Source organism: Gadus chalcogrammus, chromosome 21, assembly GCF_026213295.1.
Source record: "Gadus chalcogrammus isolate NIFS_2021 chromosome 21, NIFS_Gcha_1.0, whole genome shotgun sequence".
NCBI lineage: Eukaryota > Metazoa > Chordata > Actinopteri > Gadiformes > Gadidae > Gadus > Gadus chalcogrammus.
Window position 1 is genome coordinate 16,403,162 of NC_079432.1, and position 22,191 is coordinate 16,425,352.

The 22,191-nt window shown below is 47.8% G+C and overlaps 3 protein-coding genes across 4 annotated transcripts in view; 1 reads left to right on the forward strand and 2 right to left on the reverse strand.

Moving 5' to 3' along the window:
* LOC130375039 (zinc finger protein 106-like) overlaps positions 1 to 10,462 on the reverse strand; it is a 14,999-nt gene extending 4,537 nt beyond the window's left edge. The window contains exons 1-18 of one of the 2 annotated variants that reach the window (XM_056582039.1): positions 9,111 to 9,340; positions 8,692 to 8,934; positions 8,521 to 8,582; positions 5,812 to 6,012; positions 5,198 to 5,686; positions 4,823 to 5,006; positions 4,648 to 4,708; positions 4,279 to 4,433; positions 4,104 to 4,164; positions 3,310 to 3,870; positions 3,009 to 3,151; positions 2,131 to 2,268; positions 1,873 to 1,989; positions 1,076 to 1,267; positions 839 to 901; positions 625 to 744; positions 370 to 441; positions 174 to 245 (exon numbers count right to left, since the gene is read on the reverse strand). In XM_056582039.1, the coding sequence (XP_056438014.1) occupies positions 174 to 245; positions 370 to 441; positions 625 to 744; positions 839 to 901; positions 1,076 to 1,267; positions 1,873 to 1,989; positions 2,131 to 2,268; positions 3,009 to 3,151; positions 3,310 to 3,870; positions 4,104 to 4,164; positions 4,279 to 4,433; positions 4,648 to 4,708; positions 4,823 to 5,006; positions 5,198 to 5,686; positions 5,812 to 6,012; positions 8,521 to 8,582; positions 8,692 to 8,925 (2,925 nt within the window). In that variant the 5' untranslated portion in view covers positions 8,926 to 8,934; positions 9,111 to 9,340. Of the gene's footprint in view, positions 1 to 173; positions 246 to 369; positions 442 to 624; positions 745 to 838; positions 902 to 1,075; positions 1,268 to 1,872; positions 1,990 to 2,130; positions 2,269 to 3,008; positions 3,152 to 3,309; positions 3,871 to 4,103; positions 4,165 to 4,278; positions 4,434 to 4,647; positions 4,709 to 4,822; positions 5,007 to 5,197; positions 5,687 to 5,811; positions 6,013 to 8,520; positions 8,583 to 8,691; positions 8,935 to 9,110; positions 9,341 to 9,898 lie in introns of those variants that run through there. The other variant, XM_056582038.1, reaches the window with a different exon arrangement.
* On the forward strand, positions 9,283 to 13,534 carry churc1 (churchill domain containing 1). Its single transcript, XM_056582047.1, has 4 exons — positions 9,283 to 9,522; positions 10,258 to 10,393; positions 11,657 to 11,727; positions 12,131 to 13,534. Exons 1-4 carry the CDS (start codon positions 9,484 to 9,486, stop codon positions 12,221 to 12,223), a joined length of 339 nt encoding a protein of 112 aa, XP_056438022.1. The 5' UTR covers positions 9,283 to 9,483; the 3' UTR covers positions 12,224 to 13,534.
* Positions 11,717 to 22,077, reverse strand: ttbk2b (tau tubulin kinase 2b). Its single transcript, XM_056582040.1, has 15 exons — positions 21,578 to 22,077; positions 20,917 to 21,039; positions 20,598 to 20,745; positions 19,651 to 19,724; positions 19,410 to 19,550; positions 19,182 to 19,286; positions 18,681 to 18,746; positions 18,445 to 18,537; positions 18,225 to 18,350; positions 17,943 to 18,097; positions 17,417 to 17,609; positions 16,455 to 16,669; positions 15,592 to 16,054; positions 14,338 to 15,071; positions 11,717 to 14,238 (listed from the first exon to the last, which is right to left on the reverse strand). Exons 2-15 carry the CDS (start codon positions 20,983 to 20,985, stop codon positions 13,896 to 13,898), a joined length of 2,925 nt encoding a protein of 974 aa, XP_056438015.1. The 5' UTR covers positions 20,986 to 21,039; positions 21,578 to 22,077; the 3' UTR covers positions 11,717 to 13,895.
* Positions 22,078 to 22,191: the final 114 nt, after the last annotated feature.

The window sequence follows — 22,191 nt, forward strand, 5'->3', positions numbered from 1 at the left end:
TAAATAATTTGTGGTTTTGTGGCAGCCATTTCAGAAAAAAGGAAACCCACAATGCTAATTAGTCAATTCAACCGGGAAAAAAATAACACGCAGCCCAACCAGCTAACCCCCCTTCTTAACCAGACAACACAACAGCTGCGAAAGGACACAGGCATGCACAGCCACGCTCTTACCCAGCAGCGGTAGTTCTTCATCAGGTTAAGCTTCGACGCCTGAATGCTCCCGTCGTAGCAGCCGGAGTAGATCTGAGGAGGAAGGCAGAGGGACTGAGTGGAGTCCTCTCATTGGAGGAGGGTGTGAGCGCCTGCCTCCCCATCAGCCCTCATGCTTCTGTGCAGTCAAAACATTAGGTAGGGAGGGTGTACCTACCACGCTCTTATGGATGGCCATACACATCACCATGTCGCTGTGGCCCCCGTACACCTGCAGGCGGTCATGTGACTAGAACCAGGACGAAAACCTCATTAAACTCCAATTCTCAACATAAAATGACATAATCCAATTCATGTCCATTTATAAATTGACATTTATAAATGGACATCATTCAATTGATTATCTGATCCAACTTGCCAGTGATTATAACAACATTTGTGTATATCGAGATGGAGGCAAGTCAAGGTTTACCTGCAGCTCGTAGACGCGCAGCAGCTTGTCCAGACAGGCCGTCACCATGACTTTACCCAGGATGATGATGGAGGTGACGGAGTGGCTGTGGCCTTTGTAGATGCGCACCAACTCACCGGTCTGAGGGACAAAAGGGTTCAAAGCAGAGGCATGATGCGCTGAATGGAGGATACGGTGCAGAGAGCAGGAGGAGGGGCAAGGGGAAGGGACTCACGTGGATGTTGTGGGCGTGGACGCCCGTGTCGCTGGAGCCACTGAACACCAGGTCGTTGACCACCTTGGGGTCGAACACGGCGGTGACATGGTTACACCGAGCACATGTGTTGACGCGTAAAACAATGGCAAGACGTCAAAATCATCCAGAAAACACTGAACAAAATAAATAGCGCGCCTAAAAGATCCTACATCAAAACTTGAAGGACGGCGCTACGTAGGAGAGCGGCGGCCTCACCTTCATGCAGAGCACCGTCTTGGTGTGGCCCTGCAGCGAGCGCAGCATCAGGCCGCTCTTGGCGTCGCGCACGCTGATGGTGCTGTCGTAGGAGCCCACCAGCAGCACGCGGCGCGCCCCCTCCTGGGACGTGCCCAGGCAGCTCACGCCCCGCGGCCCGTGGCACTCCAACACGTCCAGCTCCTTCAGGGTCTGGGGGGCCGGGGGAGGGGGAGGAAGAGAAGGGTGGAGGAGGCGTACTTGATATTGCAGTGATGCTTTTTGAAGCTTTATTTCAATAAACCATGTGTTTTGAGGGCCCTACATCTTGTTTTTGTACAAATCAGATCAAATGAAAAGGTCTTCTTAGCGAGAGCCCTATAGTAAAATGTTACATGGTGGCCCAGCTATCCCATTGTTTGGAGAGAACCCTTTAATGTTATATATAAAAAATACAAATGACATAATGCGCTTGTGTCATCCTGCCTTACCAAAAACGTACTGTACTGTACCAAATACCATGACGCCAAAACCGTGATATGAACCGAACCATACATTTTGTGATCCGTACCGCCCCTATACAGATGACTACGCAGCTACTTTATAGCTAGCTCACAATAAATCAAGTAGACCTGTTGCTCTTTATCGCAAGATTGAGATGATATTGCTATAATGCTAGAGGTTTACAGCAGACCAGATGTTTCTCACCAAGTTAACAGAAGTCAGTTGGGAGAGCAATGGAAATATCAGAAGTACGAGCTGTGATACGAGTATGGGCAGGAAGTGTCTCTGAGGGGCGATCCGATTGGCTCACTCACCTTCAGGTGGAGGCTTACTACAGAGCCATTGGCCAGCCCCACGTAGAGAATACCCCAGCTTATGTGCAGGCACAGCACCCTGTCGGGGAAGGAGACCTGGTCCAGGAACTTCTGAGACTGGAACCCAGAAAAATCTGTTAGAGCAGTACTGCACTAAAACAACAGAACCAATGGGGCTTTGAGGACTTCATACCCTGTGTAGCATGTTTTCTGCGTGTGTGTGCATGCGTGCGTGTGTGTGTTTGGTCGGTGTGTTACCTTGATGCTGAAGCAGCGCACCGTCTTGTCGCTGGAGCCCGTGTAGAGGCGGGCCAGCATGCCCTGGGCCGCCGGTGCCACCAGCAGGCAGTTGATGGTGCTGCTGTGGCCCTCAAACACCCCCTGGCATTCTTTGGTCTGCACGCAGCACCAGGGAGAAACACAGGACCACCGTTTGCAAGCGTTGACGTTTTGCTTGGACCATTTCAGTTCAACCTGCTGTCCAGTGTTTGTTTCCCTGTGAGAGTTGATTGGCTACCCTGAACATCTGATACACAGGTTAAGCTATGCAGCGACTCGGAACAAGATCACCGTCGACTTTCCGCATCTTCACTCACAGAAAAGTAGACAGCTTCAAACATCTGGCTCAGAGACTGACCATGCCCGTGACCATTAGCCAACATGAAATTAATGGTTATGGGCGGGACCCGAGTTTGTCCTGCCATGAAGCCTCTATCAAAGGGTCTAAGGAGCTTTTACATACAAACAGTGGTGACTGTTGGTGAATCAACCTTGTGAAGCCAGCTGTAATCTGGCACCTTGGTGAACCAGCGAGTGAGCGGTGTAGATGCGGCACTGGGTGGTTCCATCTGGAGCCGACTTAATTTAAATAATAATTTCGCCTTTGATTTAGTGGTCTTTTATCTGAGTGTCTTTTTCGTTTTTTAGATTTCTTTATGCATTTTTATGCTTTTCGATAGAGTGAGATGGACAGGAAGGTATGGGAGCTAGAGGGGAAGGCATGAGGCAAAGCATGACGGGCAGGAATCGAACCCGGGTCACTGTGATCAGGACTGGGCCTTAACGGTACGCGCTCTACCCGCTGAGCCCATGCGACGCTAAAGCCCCCCATAGTGGAGGCCGTGTGGGGAGCTTACCACGAGGCAATAGGCCCGTGCCGTGTTGTCTCCGGAGCAGGAGTAGAGCCGCCCGCCATAGATCTGCAGGTCGTGGACGGGGCCCGCGTGGTTCTGGAAGGGCCCCAGGGCCAGCGGCTCCTGTGGAGGCCCCTGGTCGGGCTCTTTGGTAAATGAGACAAAATATAAAATATAGATCGTACGTATAATGAAGAATCTAATTAAGTCTTTGGTCCGACGCGTTTGTAAGCATAATAGCATCTGAACACGAAGGTTGTTTCATGGCTTTCTGTTCATTTAAGCTAAGGGTCACATGACTCACCGGATGTCGTCATAGGAACCGAGGTGAGCTCCTTCACCCCCTGGGTGCTGGTTGTTGTGGGCTGAAGGGGAGCCCGGTTCTCCCTGTCGGGGGCGGGGGGGGTCTTCTTGGGTGAAACGTCGCTGTCCGATTCGTCGATGTGAATGATGTCATCCGGGCGGGGCTCCATGATCACCAACGAGCCTTCGCTCTCGTCGCTGTCGTCGCTCTCCTCCTCTTCCTCCGGCTCCCTTTTGGGGGCTAGCGGCGGGCTGCTGCTCTGCTTCACGGCGGGGAGCGGCGGTGCGGGGGCCGTGTTGGTGGCTCTCTCGGCGGTGGGCTGGGCCTCGGGCCAGGGGGGCGTGTGCGGCAGCAGGCGGGAGGCGTGGATGAGGAGCGGAGCCGCCTGGGGTGGATCTCCGCGCTCCTGCTTCAGCGGGGCAGCGGACAGCGGCGAGGTGGCGGCGGACAGCTGCAACAGGGGGGAGGGGGCAGGGAGGCAGGCGAAGGGGGAGTGGGGAGAGCGGCTGGGGGGCATGGAGGGGGCGGCGGGGTCTGCGGCAGTAGATGGCCCAGAGGAACCTGAAGGAATTGGGACGAGTGGGATTATGTTCCTGCCACTTCAGTGACGCACAATGAGCTAATCCCAGTAGGGAACCTTGTTCCAAGAGAATTCCATCCAAAAGCTTCATTACCACAGGGAACAACGAATTCTATTTGGGACTTGAATTGCAAGATACAGTGTCATGTATCGGGATACATATTGTGTGGCCACAATTCAACCTACACTGCCATGTTTCAAGGACAAATCTTACCTTGCATGCCGTGCAGGATCTCAATACGCTTCGCCCTTAGGCCGCTGACCTCAGTAGAGAACTACACAACAAACACAGGACCAGACAAATGAAACGATGAACCAAGTACTTGACCATTAAACGACGCAAAAAAGCGGGTGGGGCTTAGCGTTCATCGGTCAGAGTGTGTGTCCACCTGCTGCCTGAGGGCCAGGAGTCGCTGGACCTCTGCGTACGTGGCCTGCAGGGCGGTGCGGGCCTGGACCAGAGAGCGGTCCAGCTCCTCCAGGGCCCTGCACACTTCCTCCTCCCGCAGGGACACCGTCAGCAGCTGGTCCACCTCCTCGGTGCCTACCAGAGCAGAGGGCCACGGACGATAACGGGTCAAATGTCATCCCTTTAGAACCATGTTTATCTGATGATCTATACATTTCATACGATGTAGGGCTTTCAGCTGTTCCCCTCAATACGGTATAATGGTTTCACACATATTTCCACATCGAAAATTCCTCAGAGCAAATGGAAATAAACAAAGTGTGCCGTCCTCATCATGAATCACACTGACCCTTGTTTGATTTGCTCATCCTCTTCTTTCTACTCCTGTCCGTACTGGAAAGGCCGTCATCCTGGAGAGGATCCGTACAGTTCAGGATTCAACCACATGAACACGCTGTGCCATTACAACAGAGCAACACAGGGGACGCCCCTGCCTGCTACCTCAGCACGCCGCACGCTCTTACCCCTTTACGTTTCCTCCTCTCTGGGGGGCTTGTGTCCAGCTCCCCCGGTTCCCCCTTGACCGACACCCTAGCCGGGTTGCCCTGGCCGTTGTTTGACGTCGCGCTGTAAGAGTCCCAGTATAGGTGTTCGTCCTCTGTAAAGTCTACTGGGCACAGCGGTGGATTCTCCTGATCAACGCCCAACCTATTCCAGGATAGCATCGATAATTTGTGAGAAATATAAATTACATAAGAAAGATAAAAAGGATGAAATGGAAACACATAGGGTTCGGGTTGACATAATTCTTAACCGTTCTTCCTACTTGCACAGGCAACTATGGATAAAAGGGTCAATGCTCAATGGAATACATCAGCCTTCTTTAGAAAACCCTCTACCTGGGGATTCCTATGCCTTTCTTCCTTTGCTGCCTCTTCCCGGCAACCATCTGAGACGTCTCCTGCTTGATTGATATTTTCTGCGTTACCCCACTCCCAGAGTCTACCGTGTGCGCCGTCGGCGTGCCGAGCGCCTTCCGGATTAGGCGTAGCATGACGCCGACATCGGTATTGCACGGGCCGCCTGGCGGGGCAGGAGGGGTTGAACCTGCTGGGTTTGGCCCTGGACTTGGCTGAGATGTGGTCGTCCTGACCGGCTCTTCTTCGTACAGCGTGGCTCCCAATTGAGAGACGTCGTCACTGGTGAAGTCCAGCTCTTCAGCCTGCCGCTTGTTTTGAACCAGCTCCACCCTACTTCCGCTCGACCCCGCGTGCTGTCCCAACGTTCCCAGTAAGGCCTCTTGCTTGATATGTTTGTTTTGTTGGCATGTATTTCTTAAATTCCTTTCTTGAAGCATTTTCTTTTTTCGCTTATTTCTCGTCTTTTTCCTGTGAAAAAAAAAAGCATTAAAAAAAAAACGAGATTTGCATGACAATCGTCTAGTTATCAACCTCGTCATTAAAACAGCATGACAGACAATTTGACATAGCGAAACCTCAAGAATGAGACATACCGTAGACTCTTTAGGTTTTGGTTTCTTTCAACAACTATTTTGTAGTCCTCCGGGCTCAGTATCTTTGATAAAGCAATGGGCTTTTCACAAAGCCTCAATAGATTCAATTTAAGTTTGTGTTCAGGTGTGTCGACATGCTTGGCATATGCAGATAGGTCAATGGAAGACGTCTGGCAAGCTTGACACCAGTGGCTGATATCCCTGTGGAAACAGACCACATGTTACGTTAGTGTTGGTTCAAGGCACTTGTATATTAGAGAATCATTTTAAGATAAATATTACATCATTTATTGACGTGATGATTTTCTCCAAAATGATTTCACAATGAAGATACAACCCAAAAGTGAAAAAAAATCACTAGATAAAGTACATAAGATATGTTTTATTGAAGCAGTATGTTACGCCTTTCAATGCCACTATATTACCGGAAGGAAGGTACAGAGGGAAGGTTGTAGTGCACATATCTTAACACACTACTTTACTCCTATAATAGCAGGCCTTTCGCACCAGTTACTCAAGTGCGCATGTGCCAAGCGCGAATGCATATATACACCGCAAGCACGCACATGCGCACGAACATACACGGAAACACACACACACACACACAGAAGCACGCGCACACACCGCACGACAACACAAAGGCAGCGACACATACACGGAAGCGCACGGACACACACGCAAAGACGTTTGAAGGGTAGTCCTGGAGGGACTCTCTAAATCGACGCCACTTCGACCTGGGCGGGACTTTACGTCCTACGTCACTCGCTATGGGTGTGCATGTGTGCGCAAAGCCGTCACTCGCGATGGGTGTGCATGTGAGAAAGGTTTTGGCTTTAGTGTCTATGGGTTAGTAATAACGGTTCTGATGATTTTTCTGATGGAAAAGTGGTCTTTTATTTCCATAATCTTTGTTCAGTGAACGCATAAACCCATTTGTTAGTTAGCAGTTAAACAAAATGCGATCTCTTTGTTTACAGTTACCAACGACCAACTGATGATTGGGGGTTCGATTCCCTAGTGATGCAAGGTTTTTTCTTTCATTTTGGACTGCACACACATCGCGAGTGACGGATACTCGCACAATGTACACACATCACTGTCTTTACAATTTCTAGGCAACCGAAGTTTAAAGATTGTCAAGTGGTTAACTCTTGAATCGCACGTACTAAGACCTGATGGGTTAGTGGTCAGAGAACAACTCATTAACGCGGGGATAAGGGGTTCGATTCCTTAATGAAGCTAGCTTTTTTCTTTCATATTGGACTGGATGTTTGCATGCCATTTTGCGTAACTTGTAGTTTATGATGAAGAAATGTTACTGGGGTTGAGGTAACCCTAAGGGGACACAAAGTGTTTTTGCAACACAATATTTCTTACAATAACAAAGTCCAAAGTTTTGATGACTCCAGTAGGAAACTTAAGATACCTAGAGAAATGCGTGAGTGCTCACAAAACATCAACAAGTCAGCAGTGTGGTACAGGGTGATCATTTCTGATATACAGTACAAAAGCTGAAACTATTAGCCAGGAGTGGGAAAGATGCAGACACAGACGTGGGAACCAATAAGACGCACCAACACACAGTTGCCTGTTGCAAAATGTTTCAGAGTTTAATAGAAATAGTTAGGGTTAGCTGGTATGGCGTTATCTGGTATGGCTATAGTCTAATGTTAGCTTAGTTTGTGTTGTTTCGTCATGTTAATCGCTAGTAATAGTAAGTCATCTGTAGAAATATAGCCTATCATCATCACAGACTGTAGGAATGTCACCCACCCTCCATCGCGTACGACACTGACGCTCGTAATCTGTAGTGCAAGGGAGTTCGTGCACAGATCCCTGAGACAAACGGCTACGCGCACACATGCAAACCCATAGCGAGTGACGTAGGACGTTAAGTCCCGCCCAGGTCGAAGTGGCGTCGACTTAGAGAGTCCCAGTCCGGGAGGCAACGTTTGGTAGGACGGACGAATTTCGTCCAGATCCAACGTTATGTTTTTAAACACGTAGGGAACACGGTTCTATCTGTAGAAATTGCGATAAATGAAGGGAAGAGACTATTTCTCACCTCACCTTCGACAAGCAACGGAGGGTCATTCATTTTGTCATATAAAAAACGTTAAATTCAAACATCGCACCGACCGGCATATCAACACAGATGTCACGCGATTCTTAGAGACAGTGTCCCTATAACACAGAGACTGAAAACATGCAAATGAAACAGTATGGTGAATTATGTCTATAGAGTCCACCACAAGACTACACTTCGTTGCTCAAAATGTAATATTACTTTCCTCCTTGAGCCTCCCGAAATGTCTTTACACTTTGTTGATCAAACTTAATATTACTCTTCTCCTTAAGCCTCCCCAAATGTCTTGCGATATTGATGTCCCCCCCTTGAGTGGCCCCCTAAATGATAATCAGCATGTGGCCTTTTGTTCACTGAATGGTTAAATAATAATTAAATGTTGGCACTGCTTCTAAGAGTCATTTGTGGTGAAAGAATGTTAAACGTTGTCAAATTATAGGCAAAATGTTATTATATTATGTTCTCAGAAATGGGTTACATTATCGACTGGGTTTCCCTATTATTGCTATTATTGCTATGGGTTTAATAACAACTAGAGGTTGCGCGTGCAAGAAAGCTCTAGCATTACTTATGCAAAACAAATTGCCAAAAGATGACAATGCTTCTGAATAAGTATTGCTCACCTGCCCAAAGCAATCTTAAACTCCCGATGATGCAGGTAACTTTGCATATGGGTATGGCCGTCCTTGAATAAAAAAAATGTTGATGTTATTATGAACAATAAAATAACCGGGCTTCAATTGCATACATCGATTTGAAATTTCTGATTAGAAATGGTAACGGTTAAAACCTACCTTTGTTGAATAAATTTCGCCACAGAGAACACAAAAGTGATCCTTTTTCTTTCCGGAAGACCACTTTGCATTGGTCTTGACTGGGGCTTTTTTTTCAACCACTGTCCTCGTGTTGACTGTGGCTTTACCTTTAACCACTGTTTTGGTCTTAAATCGGGCTTTACCCTTAACCACTGTACTGGTCTGGACTGGAGCGTTGCCATTAACCACTTTCTTGACTGAAGCCTTGGCCATTTGAATGCCCTAAATCGAAAACATCAATACCCCACATTATTAGTTGACATTTCACGTAAAGTCAGTTGGAATAACTTATGCATGAATGCGTTACACCTGTAAATATATGTATTCATAAATATATAGTCACAAGCAATCTTAATCGCTGAAATGCACCAAATGACAGTGGTTTAAGACATTCTTACCAATGCTCAGACCAACTACATTTAGAAGGACTAATTTATCGAAGGAACTAAACAAACAAAATCACTAGAAAAACTTCTACCACCAGGTCGCCATGCTTAGGGCGGGTGTTTCACCACTTCCGGGATCTACGTCACTTCAGAGGCGTCCAGGTTCTACGCCTAGACAGACGCCGATTGGTCGCTGCCGGCTGTCCCCGGAAGTATCGTTCTCTTCCTCTTCCTCATATCCACAGTTGTTTATAACACTTGCGATGTTAAAATTGCAGGTTTTGTACAATTAAACACTTAAGGCAGACCGTATTAGGTCCGTTTTCATTATTGTGTTATACTCCTAATTATCTGTTGGATTTTACACCGTGGACGAAAACTCGAAATGTGCAACGGTTGTGTGCAGAAGGAATACCCTGACAGGGTAAGTTAGCGTCTACAAACTTTACATTGCTTTCCTTTTATTCAATTTTTGTTTTCAATACATTTTTTAAATATCCTTTTCAGATCAGTGTTGATATTTGTATGTATTGCCTGACGCAGTGTTAATGTAAAGCGAAGTAATGAGGAGGATATGGGCAGGGCGTCACCTCGTAGCCCCCTGAAGTCTATTGTTACATTCTGCCCCTGAAGTCTGTTACATTCTGCCCCTTGAAGTCTGTAAGATTCTACCCCTGAAGTCTGTTACATTCTGCCCCTGAGGTCTGTTACAGTCTGAAGTTTGTTCCAGTCTGAAATCTGGTAGAGTCTGAAGGCTGTTACATTCTGCTCCTGAAGTCTCTAACATTCAATTCACTGACCTCAGATCGTAAATTTGCCAGGATGATGGATGGCATGACTGGGCGAGTTGGACTAGCCGCTGGCCTAGCCCGGGTACCTCCGCGCTTGACCCCCTTTTCCTCCTCTGCGCACCGCTTTCCGAGCCCATTTTTCGGGGGAGGAGTAGCAGTAAAGTCCGATCTGATCGAATGCTTGCGGAATATTCTTAACTCCTTTATTGTCTCTATTTGTGCAATATCCAAAACGCGGCAAAGCTTGCTACTGCCGATGGCTAGCAAAGCCTGTCGATTGTACTTTTCATACATTCTTTCTGCCCCTGAAGCCAGTTTTACTTCATTACAGTAAAACTGTAATGAATTTCAACGATTCGTTTTAACAGGGGAACACCTGTCTGGAGAATGGCTCCTTCCTGATGAATTATCTCGGCTGTGTGAACTGCCACCAGAGGGACTTCGTGTTGATCAGTAACAAGACCATGGAAGACGAGGATGGGGAGGAGATTGTAACATATGACCGTAAGATACCATTTTACTTCTTTCGAGGCATGGTCCGTTTCAGCCTCGATATTTGGCAGCATTGCATGCATGGTTCGCACCCTTAGGGACCGCCCACTACTCTTCTTCTTCTTCTTTTTGGTTTTATTGGCAGTTGGCAAACAAACATGTGCATTACCGCCACCTACTGGTTTCTTTATGCGTCTTTATTTACTATTGTAACCCTGAGTTACCCGGATTTCATATTTTCTTTATCAAATGTGTTTCTTTTAGATATCCAAATACGTGCCTATAGCATCTATCTCCTGACATCTTCCTTAATATATTCACCAACTCATATCTTTCTTTAATTTCTGCCAACTTATCCTGCATTTGTCGTCTCTCTACTTCATACTTCCTACAGCTGTTCATTACATGATCTACAGTTTCCTGCTCCTCACAATGATCACACCTCCCTGTGTCATGTTTTCCAACAATAAATAACGATGCATTTAGCCCTGTATGTCCAAATCTCAGCCTTGATATTACGGTTTCTTCCCTTCTGCTCCTTCCTGTTCCCCTGGCCTCTCCTACTTTCCTCTGAATTTTATAAAACCACCTTCCCTTCCTCTCCTCCTCCCACCTCTTCTGCCATTTCTCCTTCATTTTCCTTTTAATTATGTTTTTACCCTCCATCTTGCTGATATTTATACGTAATTCAATTTCCTCACATTTTGTTGCCTCTTTTGCCACCTTATCTACCACCTCATTCCCTCTCACTCCAATATGTGCCGGTACCCACACAAACACCACTGTTATACCCATCATCTCTATTCTATATAAAATCTGTTTTATCTCTATTAAAATGTCCGGCCTGCTATCCGACTTACTGCTCTGTAGAATGGTTAAAACTGAACTTGAGTCCGAACATATTAAAACTTACCGGTCTAGTTTCCTCTACCCAATGTATTGCCAATAAAATTGCAATCATTTCTGCTGCATACACCGATACTTCATCACTGACCCTTTTACCACCCCGCACCCGAAACTCCGGGACCCAAAATGCCACTCCTACTTTACTTTCTGCACTCTTTGATCCATCTGTATATATCTTTACATACCCATAGAACTCATCAATATACTCCTGCACACTTATGGCATTACAAACAAACTCTCTATCTTTATTTTTCCTTTCTAAAATTGTCAGATCTACTGTAGCATCTGGAAGAATCCAGCCGCCCACTACTCCTAGTGGGCGGTGCCTAATATAATTTTGCTAGACACTTGTTTTTCTTCCCCTTGCAGATGTTTGCAAAAACTGTGAGCACGTTGTCGCCAGACATGAATATACGTTCTCCGTGGTGGACGAATATCAAGTAAGAAATATTCTCTGTAGCACACTGTATCATACCTTAATTAATATATATTTCCATGAACCATAAACAATTAATTAAAGATTGGAGTACTCAAATAGTTCCATTCCATTCACTTTGTTGATAAGTGGTGATTGTTCCCATGGTATTGACACTGACGAAAAGTTTTTAACATTCCTTATAATGTAAATGCTACTGCCCTCCTAACAGGGCAGGTTGACAATGACCTTCTGTAACCTCACTCTGCGATAGCTAATGACATCAGACATTTTTTGTCACAGGCTACTATAGGCATAAAAATCGTCGGGATTACCCTTAAAAAATATACTGCCAAACTTTTTGAGGAGAAATGTACTGCAGTGCCCTGTTTCACGTTTATTTAACTGCCCATGTTTGCATGGTCTAGGAATACACAATGTTGTGCATGCTATGTGGAAAGGCAGAGGACTCCATCAGCGTGCTTCCAGACGACCCCCGGCAGTCCGCCCCTCTCTTCTAGCCCTCCGAGACAAGCCAGCTGGTCAGCCTGCATATTGGACAGTGATAACTAAGAATCATCATCCAATGTGGTTTACCGGTCTCTGCCACACCCATCACGTTCTTCTGTCCTTACTGTCAAAAAATAATTAAATGTTTTCAGTGTGCCGTAAGTTTGGCTGACTCCATGGCTTATTATAGCCATATTGTTCTATTTTTTAATGATAACCTTTCATTTGAAACAAACTGAAGATAGTATGGTGATCTTGATAAAAAATGTAAAAAAAATGTAAGACATTCTATAAATCTCAATTTTAGCCATAGACTTTGCATTTTTTGCTCAAAGGAATGCACATTTTTGCTGAAAGGTTAACTATGACGGCGATTGACATATTTACCGTTCCACTGTTTGTACTTTGTGGCCTCTACAAAATATTGTTTATACCCTTCTAGCTTATGCTGATTGAAAAGTGTTTCATGTGCATTTCTTAATACTGATGACCGAATATAGCAGCCCCACATCTGTGAGCCTATTTAACAATGGATCTATGAATGGTGGCTTATTCTTCTTACCTCTTCAGGTAAACATACAACTGTGATTTATTTGCATATTGGACCTCTTGTGATGCAACAAACAGTGCTCAGAGCAGATATAACCAGTTGTTTACCAGCTTAATAAACATAATTTCTAACATGCTTAGATACCCGGTTTGATTCTTAGGGTATTTTCAAAGTCACAATATCTAGACTAGATTTCCAATTAAATATTTTTTAATCAAAACAGATTTTCCTACTGGTATTTTAAAGGCAATGTTTTATTCAGTCATTGTTTAATACTTCTAAAGTAAATAGGCATATGGTAAACAAACCACTTCCATCGTAGTTTCTTCAATGGTCAACCGTCCAATGCAAGACAAACAATATTGGATGATTGCTGGCTACATGTTGATGTATTTGGAGCAAAGTTGGTAAAATATAAAATTAAATAAAAAACAAAACTCTTACTGTACAAATAAAATACATTATCAAATATATTTGTAATGATACCCATGCATGTGACTATACCCGAGTATGAGTGCATTTACATTCCAACATCTTGACACTTTTGCATGAGCAAAACCTTAACAAACAAAAGGAGAAATCATATAAGGTCACTGAATACCAAAGAGATTCATTTTCACATATCGTCTAGCAATACGGTGAGGAAAAGGAATGATGATTACTCGAGACTACGTGCCCTGCTCCTATATACTAATGGTAGTGCTGGTATGTTTATATTTGTAGTGTTATTTTAAGCATTTCTTGTAGTGTATACTATTATTTTCTCCTAAGATTAAATCTAAATCAGCATTTTCTTTTTACACATCCCTTCGAGTATTACAGTACATATCTTTTGGCCTCATAATAGGCCTATATGGAGTTTTAAGGAGGGGGGGGGGGGAGGTAAAAGTTGGCAATCTCATGGTTCTCAAACATTTCAGTTTCACTTGCAAGTATCGAGCCACAATGTCAAGTATACTTCGAAAGACACGTCCAACGGATGGATGAATAAATAAATAAATAAATTTTATCATACAATTTTACAATACATACAGTACATTCCCTTGGGTTAATACCATATTTACACATGCTTTTTCGAAAAAGTTAAAGTTTCCGCACGCCACGGAGACTGCGGCGTCCCTTTGAGCGCGGAGTCACCGGCTTGCCTTGGCGCAGCCCTTACCCTCGTGGCTCAGGGCCCGTTGCCTGGAGCACTGGCCCGCCGCCCGGTGAGCCTGCGCGTGGGCGGGCTGCGCAGCGGGAGGGGGCGACCCCGGGAACCCCGACGGGGACCGGCTGCGGGCCAGGAAGGGGCTCCCGTCCCGGGGGTCCAGGCGAGAAGGGGAGGAGCTGAGGGAGCGCTGCAGGGTGGCGGCGTTGCGGGGGTACGGCGGCGGGCTGAAGAGCACCCCGCCGCGGTCCTGCATGAGCTGGGTCAGGCTGGCCAGGAAGTCGGCGTCGCTGGTGCTGCTGGCCCGCACACGGAACCGCCTGCGTCTGGGGAGCATCGGGGCACAACGCACTGAACAAAGCCGCTCCCACCACGGCCTTAAATCATGGCAAGGAGACGAAGAGGAAGAAAAGCGATACCCGTACCTATTCAGCTCATACCTGCTGTCGACCGAGGGCCGGGCCGGCGGCTTCCCCGGCGGCGGCCGCGGCAGGAAGCCCTTGGCCAGCGGGTCGGGCAGCACCGAGGTGCTCACGGGCCGCGGGATCTTGCTCCTGCTGCCTGAGGACGACGACAGCGACAGGGGGTCCTCCCCCTGCCAGTCGCAGCGCGAGCCCCGCTCCGACGGCGGCCGGTCCCGCGGCAGGGCGCCGGGCAGGTTGTCGCAGGACAGCGACGGCGAGGGCGAGTGCGTGGGCGAGCCGTGCACGGGGCTGCTCCAGCGGTGGCAGCGCCGCAGCTCGGCCGCCGCCGTGGGGGGGGGCCCCGCTCGGCCGGGGGAGTCCAGGGTCGGGGAGGCGGGGTCCCGCACGGGGATCCGGCTCTGCCGCGGCGAGGTGGAGGACGAGTCCCTCCGGGGCCGCGCCGGCGGCGGCGGGGATGCCGACACCGTGACGGCGGTGCTCTCCAGCGCCCCGCAGCCGCCCGCGTCCGCCTGGGGCTGCTGGTTGGGCTCCGAGGAGCGGTCGGGCAGGCCCGAGTCGCTCTCAGGGTCGCGCTCGTTGGTCAGCTGGGCGCAGGGGCCCTTGGCGGCCAGGGCCAGCCGCTCTCGGTCCTTGAGGACCTCCTCTGAGGGCTCGTCCAGCTTGCTAGAGGGCGCCTCCAGGGGGATGGCGTCGCTTCGGTCCTGCGCGGGAGACTGTGGCCCACAGCTGGAGGACTGCGGGAGGAGGACACGCGGCTTACAGAAGGGGAACTGAGACCAGACTAGGGGAGGCACGGTAGAGGAAGCTCTGGCCGGATAAAAACAACCTCTGGGTTCAGAGTTAAGAGAACACAGATAAGAGATTCAGAGAACACAGATGTGTATCCGAAACAAGAACGTTGGTCTTGTTTCGCTTCTAGTAATTTAAAAGTGAAAAATCGAGAAATCTACTTTGTGTATGTTGTAACTTGTACTCATATGGTGCTCTGAGCCGAGTGCACACGTATAGAAATGAGGTGTAGATCTTTTCCTAGCTAGCTTTGTTGCGCAAGTGCTTTGCACTTGGTCCTATGAACATCCTTACTGTACAGACAGCGATATATTGTTTCACCCTTTTCTGACGAATGTACTTATTGTAAGCCACTTTCGATAAAAGAGTCTGGTCAATTTAATAGAAATATTATGCGAGTATAGAAAACGCATAATATTTACCCGAGCCTATTGTTACAGGCTTGGGTAAACGCAACGGACTCACCTGGTCCAGCGACCGGCCCATATTCATGACGGAGGGGATTTGCACCAGCATGCCAGTCATGCCCGCCAGCCTCCGGTGGCCCATCAGCCACGAGCCAGGCATGCTCATGTGCGACAGGACGGGGCTGCTGGGGGCCGAGGGGGGCGGTCCGTCGCCAGGGTCCGCCGATGGCGAGGCAGGGGTCTTGTCCCCGAGGGGGAGGGGCTCCAAAGCAGGCTTGGCCCCCGCCGAGGCGGAGCCGCTGCCGGACTCCATCTCCAGCATCACCCACTCCTGGGAGCCGGACTGCGGGGGGGGCATTGGGCTGACGGCCACAAACCCCCCGCTGGCCGCGCCCTCGTCCGGGTCCGGCGTGGCCGCACCCGTGTGCTCCTCGTCGCAGGGCCCCGTGCGATCGGCCGGCCCCTCGGCAGGGCCTGACCTCTCCCCGAGCTGGGACAGGACCGGCCGCGCTTTACCCAGGCTGGAAGCACAGGGGAAGGAGGTCAGAGCAGGGACGCTGAGGCGGCGGTACTGTCCAGTGTTCACAGACTGATGGTGGGACAGATAGGTAGGCACTTTATTCACCCCTAAAGGGGACTTTAGGCAGAGAAGACAATAAATAATATTAATAAAAAAAATATATATATATATATATGAATAGCTTTATAAAGGGCGTAAAATAACATGAATAAAGAATAAATAATATAATTTAAGAAGTAAACCAACGATAAAAACTACAGAATTTGTATTATATGTCCCATACAATACAATTACAAACTATAATATAAAGATATTAAGGTACACCAGAGTTGTGCAAATGAACATTGAAATGAACCCATTCCCCTTGGCTACACCAAACCCCATCCAGTAAGGAGTCTCACTAGGCCTCGAGGAAGCGCTCGATGGTGGGCTTGGGCTCCGGGGCCAGCCTCTTCTCGAAGGCCAGGCTCTGGCTGTGCCTCATCCTCCGCAGCAGCGGCGCGGCCCGGTCCAGGAACATGGTCTCCGAGCGCACGCGGCGCGGGGAGCTCTGCACAGAGCCCGTGTTGGGGCTCTGGTTGCCCTGGTTCTGACTGTGCTCGTCCTCGCTCACCACCTGAGCACCAAGGGGTGAGATGGGAGAGGAGAAGAACCATGAGGATCCATTCTCAAAACTAGGGCTGAATGATTAATCCGATTCAACCGACATTGCGATACAATAGAACGCAATTTGCAAAATAACTGCAATAAAAAAAATAAAAAGGAAAATAGAAAAAATAAAGGATTTTGTGGGATTTGTAACTGTAACTGACTGGAGATCAGTTAGATTTGTGTTATAGTAATAGTTACATAATATATATGTTAAAATACCAATTAATTCATCAATTCATCTCAACACATAGGCCTGGCCTAAAGGAAAGAGCAGTTTTTATGCCGACTGCTTCCAGTGTTGCGTTGGACATACTATAGAATGATTTATTGCTTGTTTAGTGAATATTATACAACATGGAACTTTAAAAAAAGAAAATCGCATAGTGAATCGCAATATTGGTCGAAATAGTCGCCATTCGATTATTTCCCCAAATCGTTCAGCCCTAGCGCCAACACAGAGATCATTTAGTTTAGAGCTATACTGAAATAACGGATTGGTGCAAAAGAAAAGCAATCCTCATTCTTATTGTCCATTAATCACCCAGCATGCATCGGATCACATTGCATTGTGATGAACCCGCAAAGCCCACCGCACTGCAGAAATAGAAAATGGCCCACAGTGCTGACGGCCACTAGCTCCCTGAATCTGCATCCACCCCGACTCCCCCTCTGCCCGGCCCCGTGTGTGTGTCCACTGCCGGGTGGCGCTGACCTTGCGGATGGCTGGCTGGGAGTGCTTGTGGTTCCGGTTGCGGTCCATCTCCTCCCAGACGTCGCCCCCCTGGGGGGGGTGGTGGGCGGGGATGGGGGGGCAGTTGTCGGCGTCGCTGAGCCGCTCGCCCTGCAGGACGTCCTCCGTGTTCTCCTTCTGATGCTCGCCCGGCAACATGGACGCGTTGGCCATGCTGTGGGGACGGGGACGTAAAGCTCAATGAATTCCTCCGCTCTCTCGACTTTGTCAGGCTTCAAAATGGCCCCACTCGGAAGGTCAGAGGGAGTGGTGGACCCCAGGGGCCACTACAGAATACTTGATCGTAATAGTGCATTGCATCATATTACCCATTTAGTACTGCTGTTTAATCATTTAGCAGATGCCTTAATCCAGAAGGGACTTGCATATGCGTGTTCATCAAACAAACATCCCTTGTTGCCACGCCGTACTATAGGGCTATTATGATAATGGTGGGGTTGGAACTCCCAGATCCTCCCCCGTCAACATCACGTCCGCATGATCTTACCCCATGTAGGCGGGCGTGAGGCGGGTCAGCTGGACGGTGTTGGCCGTGGACGCCATGGTCAGCAGGCTGTTGGAGTCACACTTCTCCCAGTCGTACGGGTCATTCTCCAGCACGTTGTGGCTCTTCATGGCGTTCTCGAACACCGACATCAGGAGCTGGCACCGCGAGAAGCGGACGGAGTAAACAGACGGGGAGTGAGAACACTAGCGACCAGAGTCCCCCTGTCCAGAAGATGCTGAACAGGTGGGTCCGATGTGAAGGGGTACGCACTGTGCCGCCTACCTGGTAGTCTGGCTTAGTGAAGTAGTCCAGGGTCAAGACGTGCTCCAGGAAGATACTGAACTCTGAGGGGAGGTGTTTGAGCATGAGGTGATGGTCGTACGTCTCTTTGAGGTTCCCCACTTGTTCCTGAGACGTCAAGAGCACAACATGTTAGTAGGACACGCTACGTCAACACACCCAATGTAAAAACAGCTTGCGATAGACCAACTGAAGCACCTACTTTGTCTTTGACCTTTCTCCAGGGCAGCTGGCCCACCATGAACTCCACCAGCATGTAGAACAGGGACCAGAGGTCGTCATGACGACCCATTTCCTGGGGGGTTCAGACACGTGAGGGGGATTCGTGTGGTGGGTGATTGTTCGTTAAAGAAACGTATGGATGGATCATGGAATGAATGCTCAAGGCAAACGGGAATGATGAGCACAAAGACTGATGTGTACTCAGACTCAGCCTACCTTGTTCTTATGGGCGTTGACGGAGGCATATCGCACCGTACCGCGGAACCCTGCCACAGGACGAGGCTGTGACACAACAGAGACTTGAGGAAATGAAGAGGCTCCTCCTCATTAAAAAGGGCTTTAAAATGCTTCACAGGCTTTCACACATTCTACCTTTGATGGTATCTGCACTAGTGATTGCAGAGAAACATATGATTGTATCTAGATCTTATCACATGACCAAAACTCATCTGTTCACATGGCAAAACACAAATCACAACCAACTCAGGGGTTTACACAGAGGCAGTTTACGAGAGCTCCCCCGTTTCTTTTTTCACGCACGCACGCGCACACGCACACACACACACACACACACACACACACACACACACACACACACACACACACACACACACACACACACACACACACACACACACACACACACACTTTTGGTCTACACCACATCAATGGTTTTCTTAGCCATCGTTTGGAACAAGGTGGATGACGGGAACTCACGGGGCGGACTTCTTGGTTGGAGTTGGTGAACTGCCGAGCCAGGCCAAAGTCTAGCATGTAGCAGCATCGGCACGTGCTGGCCAGCCGCCCCATTGCAAAGTTAGACTGGGGGACGGACGGACAGTGGGAGAGCAACTCGTCAGATGTGCACTTCAATCAAACCGACTGGATCAATCTTTTGATTCTCTCACTTACACTAAGGCCTGTTTTTGTTTGTTATTAGCTTACCGGCTTGATGTCGCGGTGCAGGAAGCCCACCAGGTGGATGCTCTCGATGGCCGCCAGGATCTGTCTGCCCAGCCTCAGCGTGGTGGAGACAGAGAAGATCCCCTGGGTCATGGTTCTGCGCAGATCGGCCAGATTCCTCCCCTAGGCACACAGCGTCGTTTCATTGTGGTTATGGTCAGTGCCATCAGGGGCATGTGGTGACGCAATAGTAAAAACTAAAGAAAGTCTTATCATTCCCAACCTGGAGTTCCATGACCACGTAGTTGAAGCGATCATTTCGGCCACATCCCACAAAGCGGCACACGTGGTCTTTACCTGATGGAAAATATAAGGATTTTATTAATATCATCGTTCGGGACACTCAACATTGAGATTAATTTTAAGAGAAAATCACCTAAAACAATAAAAAAAGATATAATAAGAACTTAATGAAATATTTGCTATTATGTTTGTTGTTACTGGTTTATGTCTACAAATTAAACCCTGATATTATTTTGTCAAGTTTATAGATAACACCTAGATATACTTTTTAAAGACACCATGACTCTAAATCCACTATTTATCCACTTATCCACCTTCATTTGAATGCTGGTGACATTTGCCACCCACATATATTGCCTTATTACCACCGATTTTACAACTGCAATGTGCACACACACCAAATTCCTCTTCTGAATGTCGTACAACAACTACATATTTTAGTTGCAAACAGGTTTTGCAAGTAAAATAGACAGTTTAGTACATTCAGGGTAGGATACACATCTTTTCATATTGTATTACAGTCTACTGGCTTCTTTTCTGTGCCAGGGCAAATACTGTGGCTGGATCATAAACCAACAAAAATCATACTAGAATCTGCATGTTACTGAAGGATGAACACTTAGATAAAGAAATGAAGACTAGTGGGAATACTAGTTTTCCCAAGGCTTACAGCATATTATGTGCTCATTTATATTGCTAATGGTTGTTGTATTGTCTACTATGCCCTGCTGCAAAGTGATAAAAGTCTTATCTGTGTTGCAACCCCTCACATCAAGAGGAAGGAACTATATGACTGGTTCTTTCAACGGTTTCTAATTGGATGCTTTTCTAAAAACACCAACTGTCTGTCTTGTCAGTCCCTTTGGGTGGAGGCGGAGGCTAAGTGACATAATGCAAGCTAAGAAACTGAGTTGGATGAACACTCACCCTGCAGCTTTTTCAGCACCGCCACCTCCATCTTTAGAACCTGTTTGGGTTGCTGGGCGGACTCCACCTTCAACGCCACATTGACCTGGCTTAACTGATCCAAGACCTCGTAGATCTCGCCAAATCCGCCTCCCCCTATCTTTTTCACCTGCGGGAGCAGTCGGCAGATATGTAAATAAAACGTACAACCAACCTCACTGGGGAATTCAATCTGAGCCGTAATTAAACGTCCACTCTATACTTTTGCAACTTTACTTTAGGATGTAAAAAAAAAAAAGGCTGCATGTTATTTTTTTTATTTGGTGCAACAGCAACTTACCACTCTCCATCTTTCCCTCACTACGTCTGCCACTGACAGGATGTCCGCCTGCTCCCCAGCCCCACTCATACTGAGTGCTCTCAGGAAGAGCCTGCACCTGGCATCAGTGACGCAGGCTTCTCACTAAAACGACACACACATACATGCATATCGAAAGGTCTAGGATTATCATTACAAAACATGTTCTCTCATGACAACATTGAACACACAAGTGATTGAACGATCATGACAATGACCCATCTACCACCGCCCTGCATTGACCCACGCGACAACATTGACATCAGAACCCCCTTTAGCTCGTGTTAAATGTTTCGGTCACCCAGTATTTTTCAAAACATGCAGAAATAATGGTCACTTCCTTTTAATGGTTGCCATTGGCACCGCAGTCCTCCTATGTGCTAGCTAATGGTAGCACAGAACCATCAAAGGGTAGCGGCTGCAGTCGGCTCCTATGGCTCAACCCAAGGTTATTTATTAACGCGGTTATCACGTCTTCTACGTCTTCTACTTCATGTTAAACGAAACAATAAGATCATCAGACACTGTTCACACGCAATGTGCTAAATTATTCTGATTATGTTGTGCAATGCGGCAACTGGTGGTGCAGTTAGCACGCTATGTAGCATGTTTACCGAGGCTAAACCTAAGCAGGCTAACTTACCTGACGTGGTTGCACCATGGTTAAAACGAGATTCTCAGCACATGCAAACGATGTCCATCGTACAACAGGTCACTGGCTCATCGGATCAACTGCTTAATGTTTAAATAGGAGCCGTGGTAGGTCATCACTAACGGTAGCTTAATGTTAGCCAGAGGAACAACAAGGATGCCCTGCTCGTTTCCATTCACAGCAGCAGCAGCAGCAGCATCGCTTGCGTCACTGGCGCGCTTCCCTGCGTCTCCTGACGGGTCGTTTTGTGCACCTCAGCATCTTCAGAGAGCACCCCGAGGGGTGTCAACACCAGGAGGGGTGCTCTGTAAAATGCCGGCCGACTAAGGTCACCAGGGCGCCACGTTTAGCACCAAAAACTGCGCGTTTGGCATCACAGCTGGAGTCTGATGAGGCAGGATGTGCTTTGAACCTGGACAGGGAACCCCCTATCATGTCCTTTGAGGATGAGGGAATGATGAAGAAAGAATGGAATAGAATATGATAATATAGAAGCCTAATGAAATACAATACGATACACCATCGGGTATAGGCTAATTTGGCTTAAAAGGGTTTTTCACCATCTGTAGGTAGCCATTACACATTTAAGATGCGCTTTGGGTCCA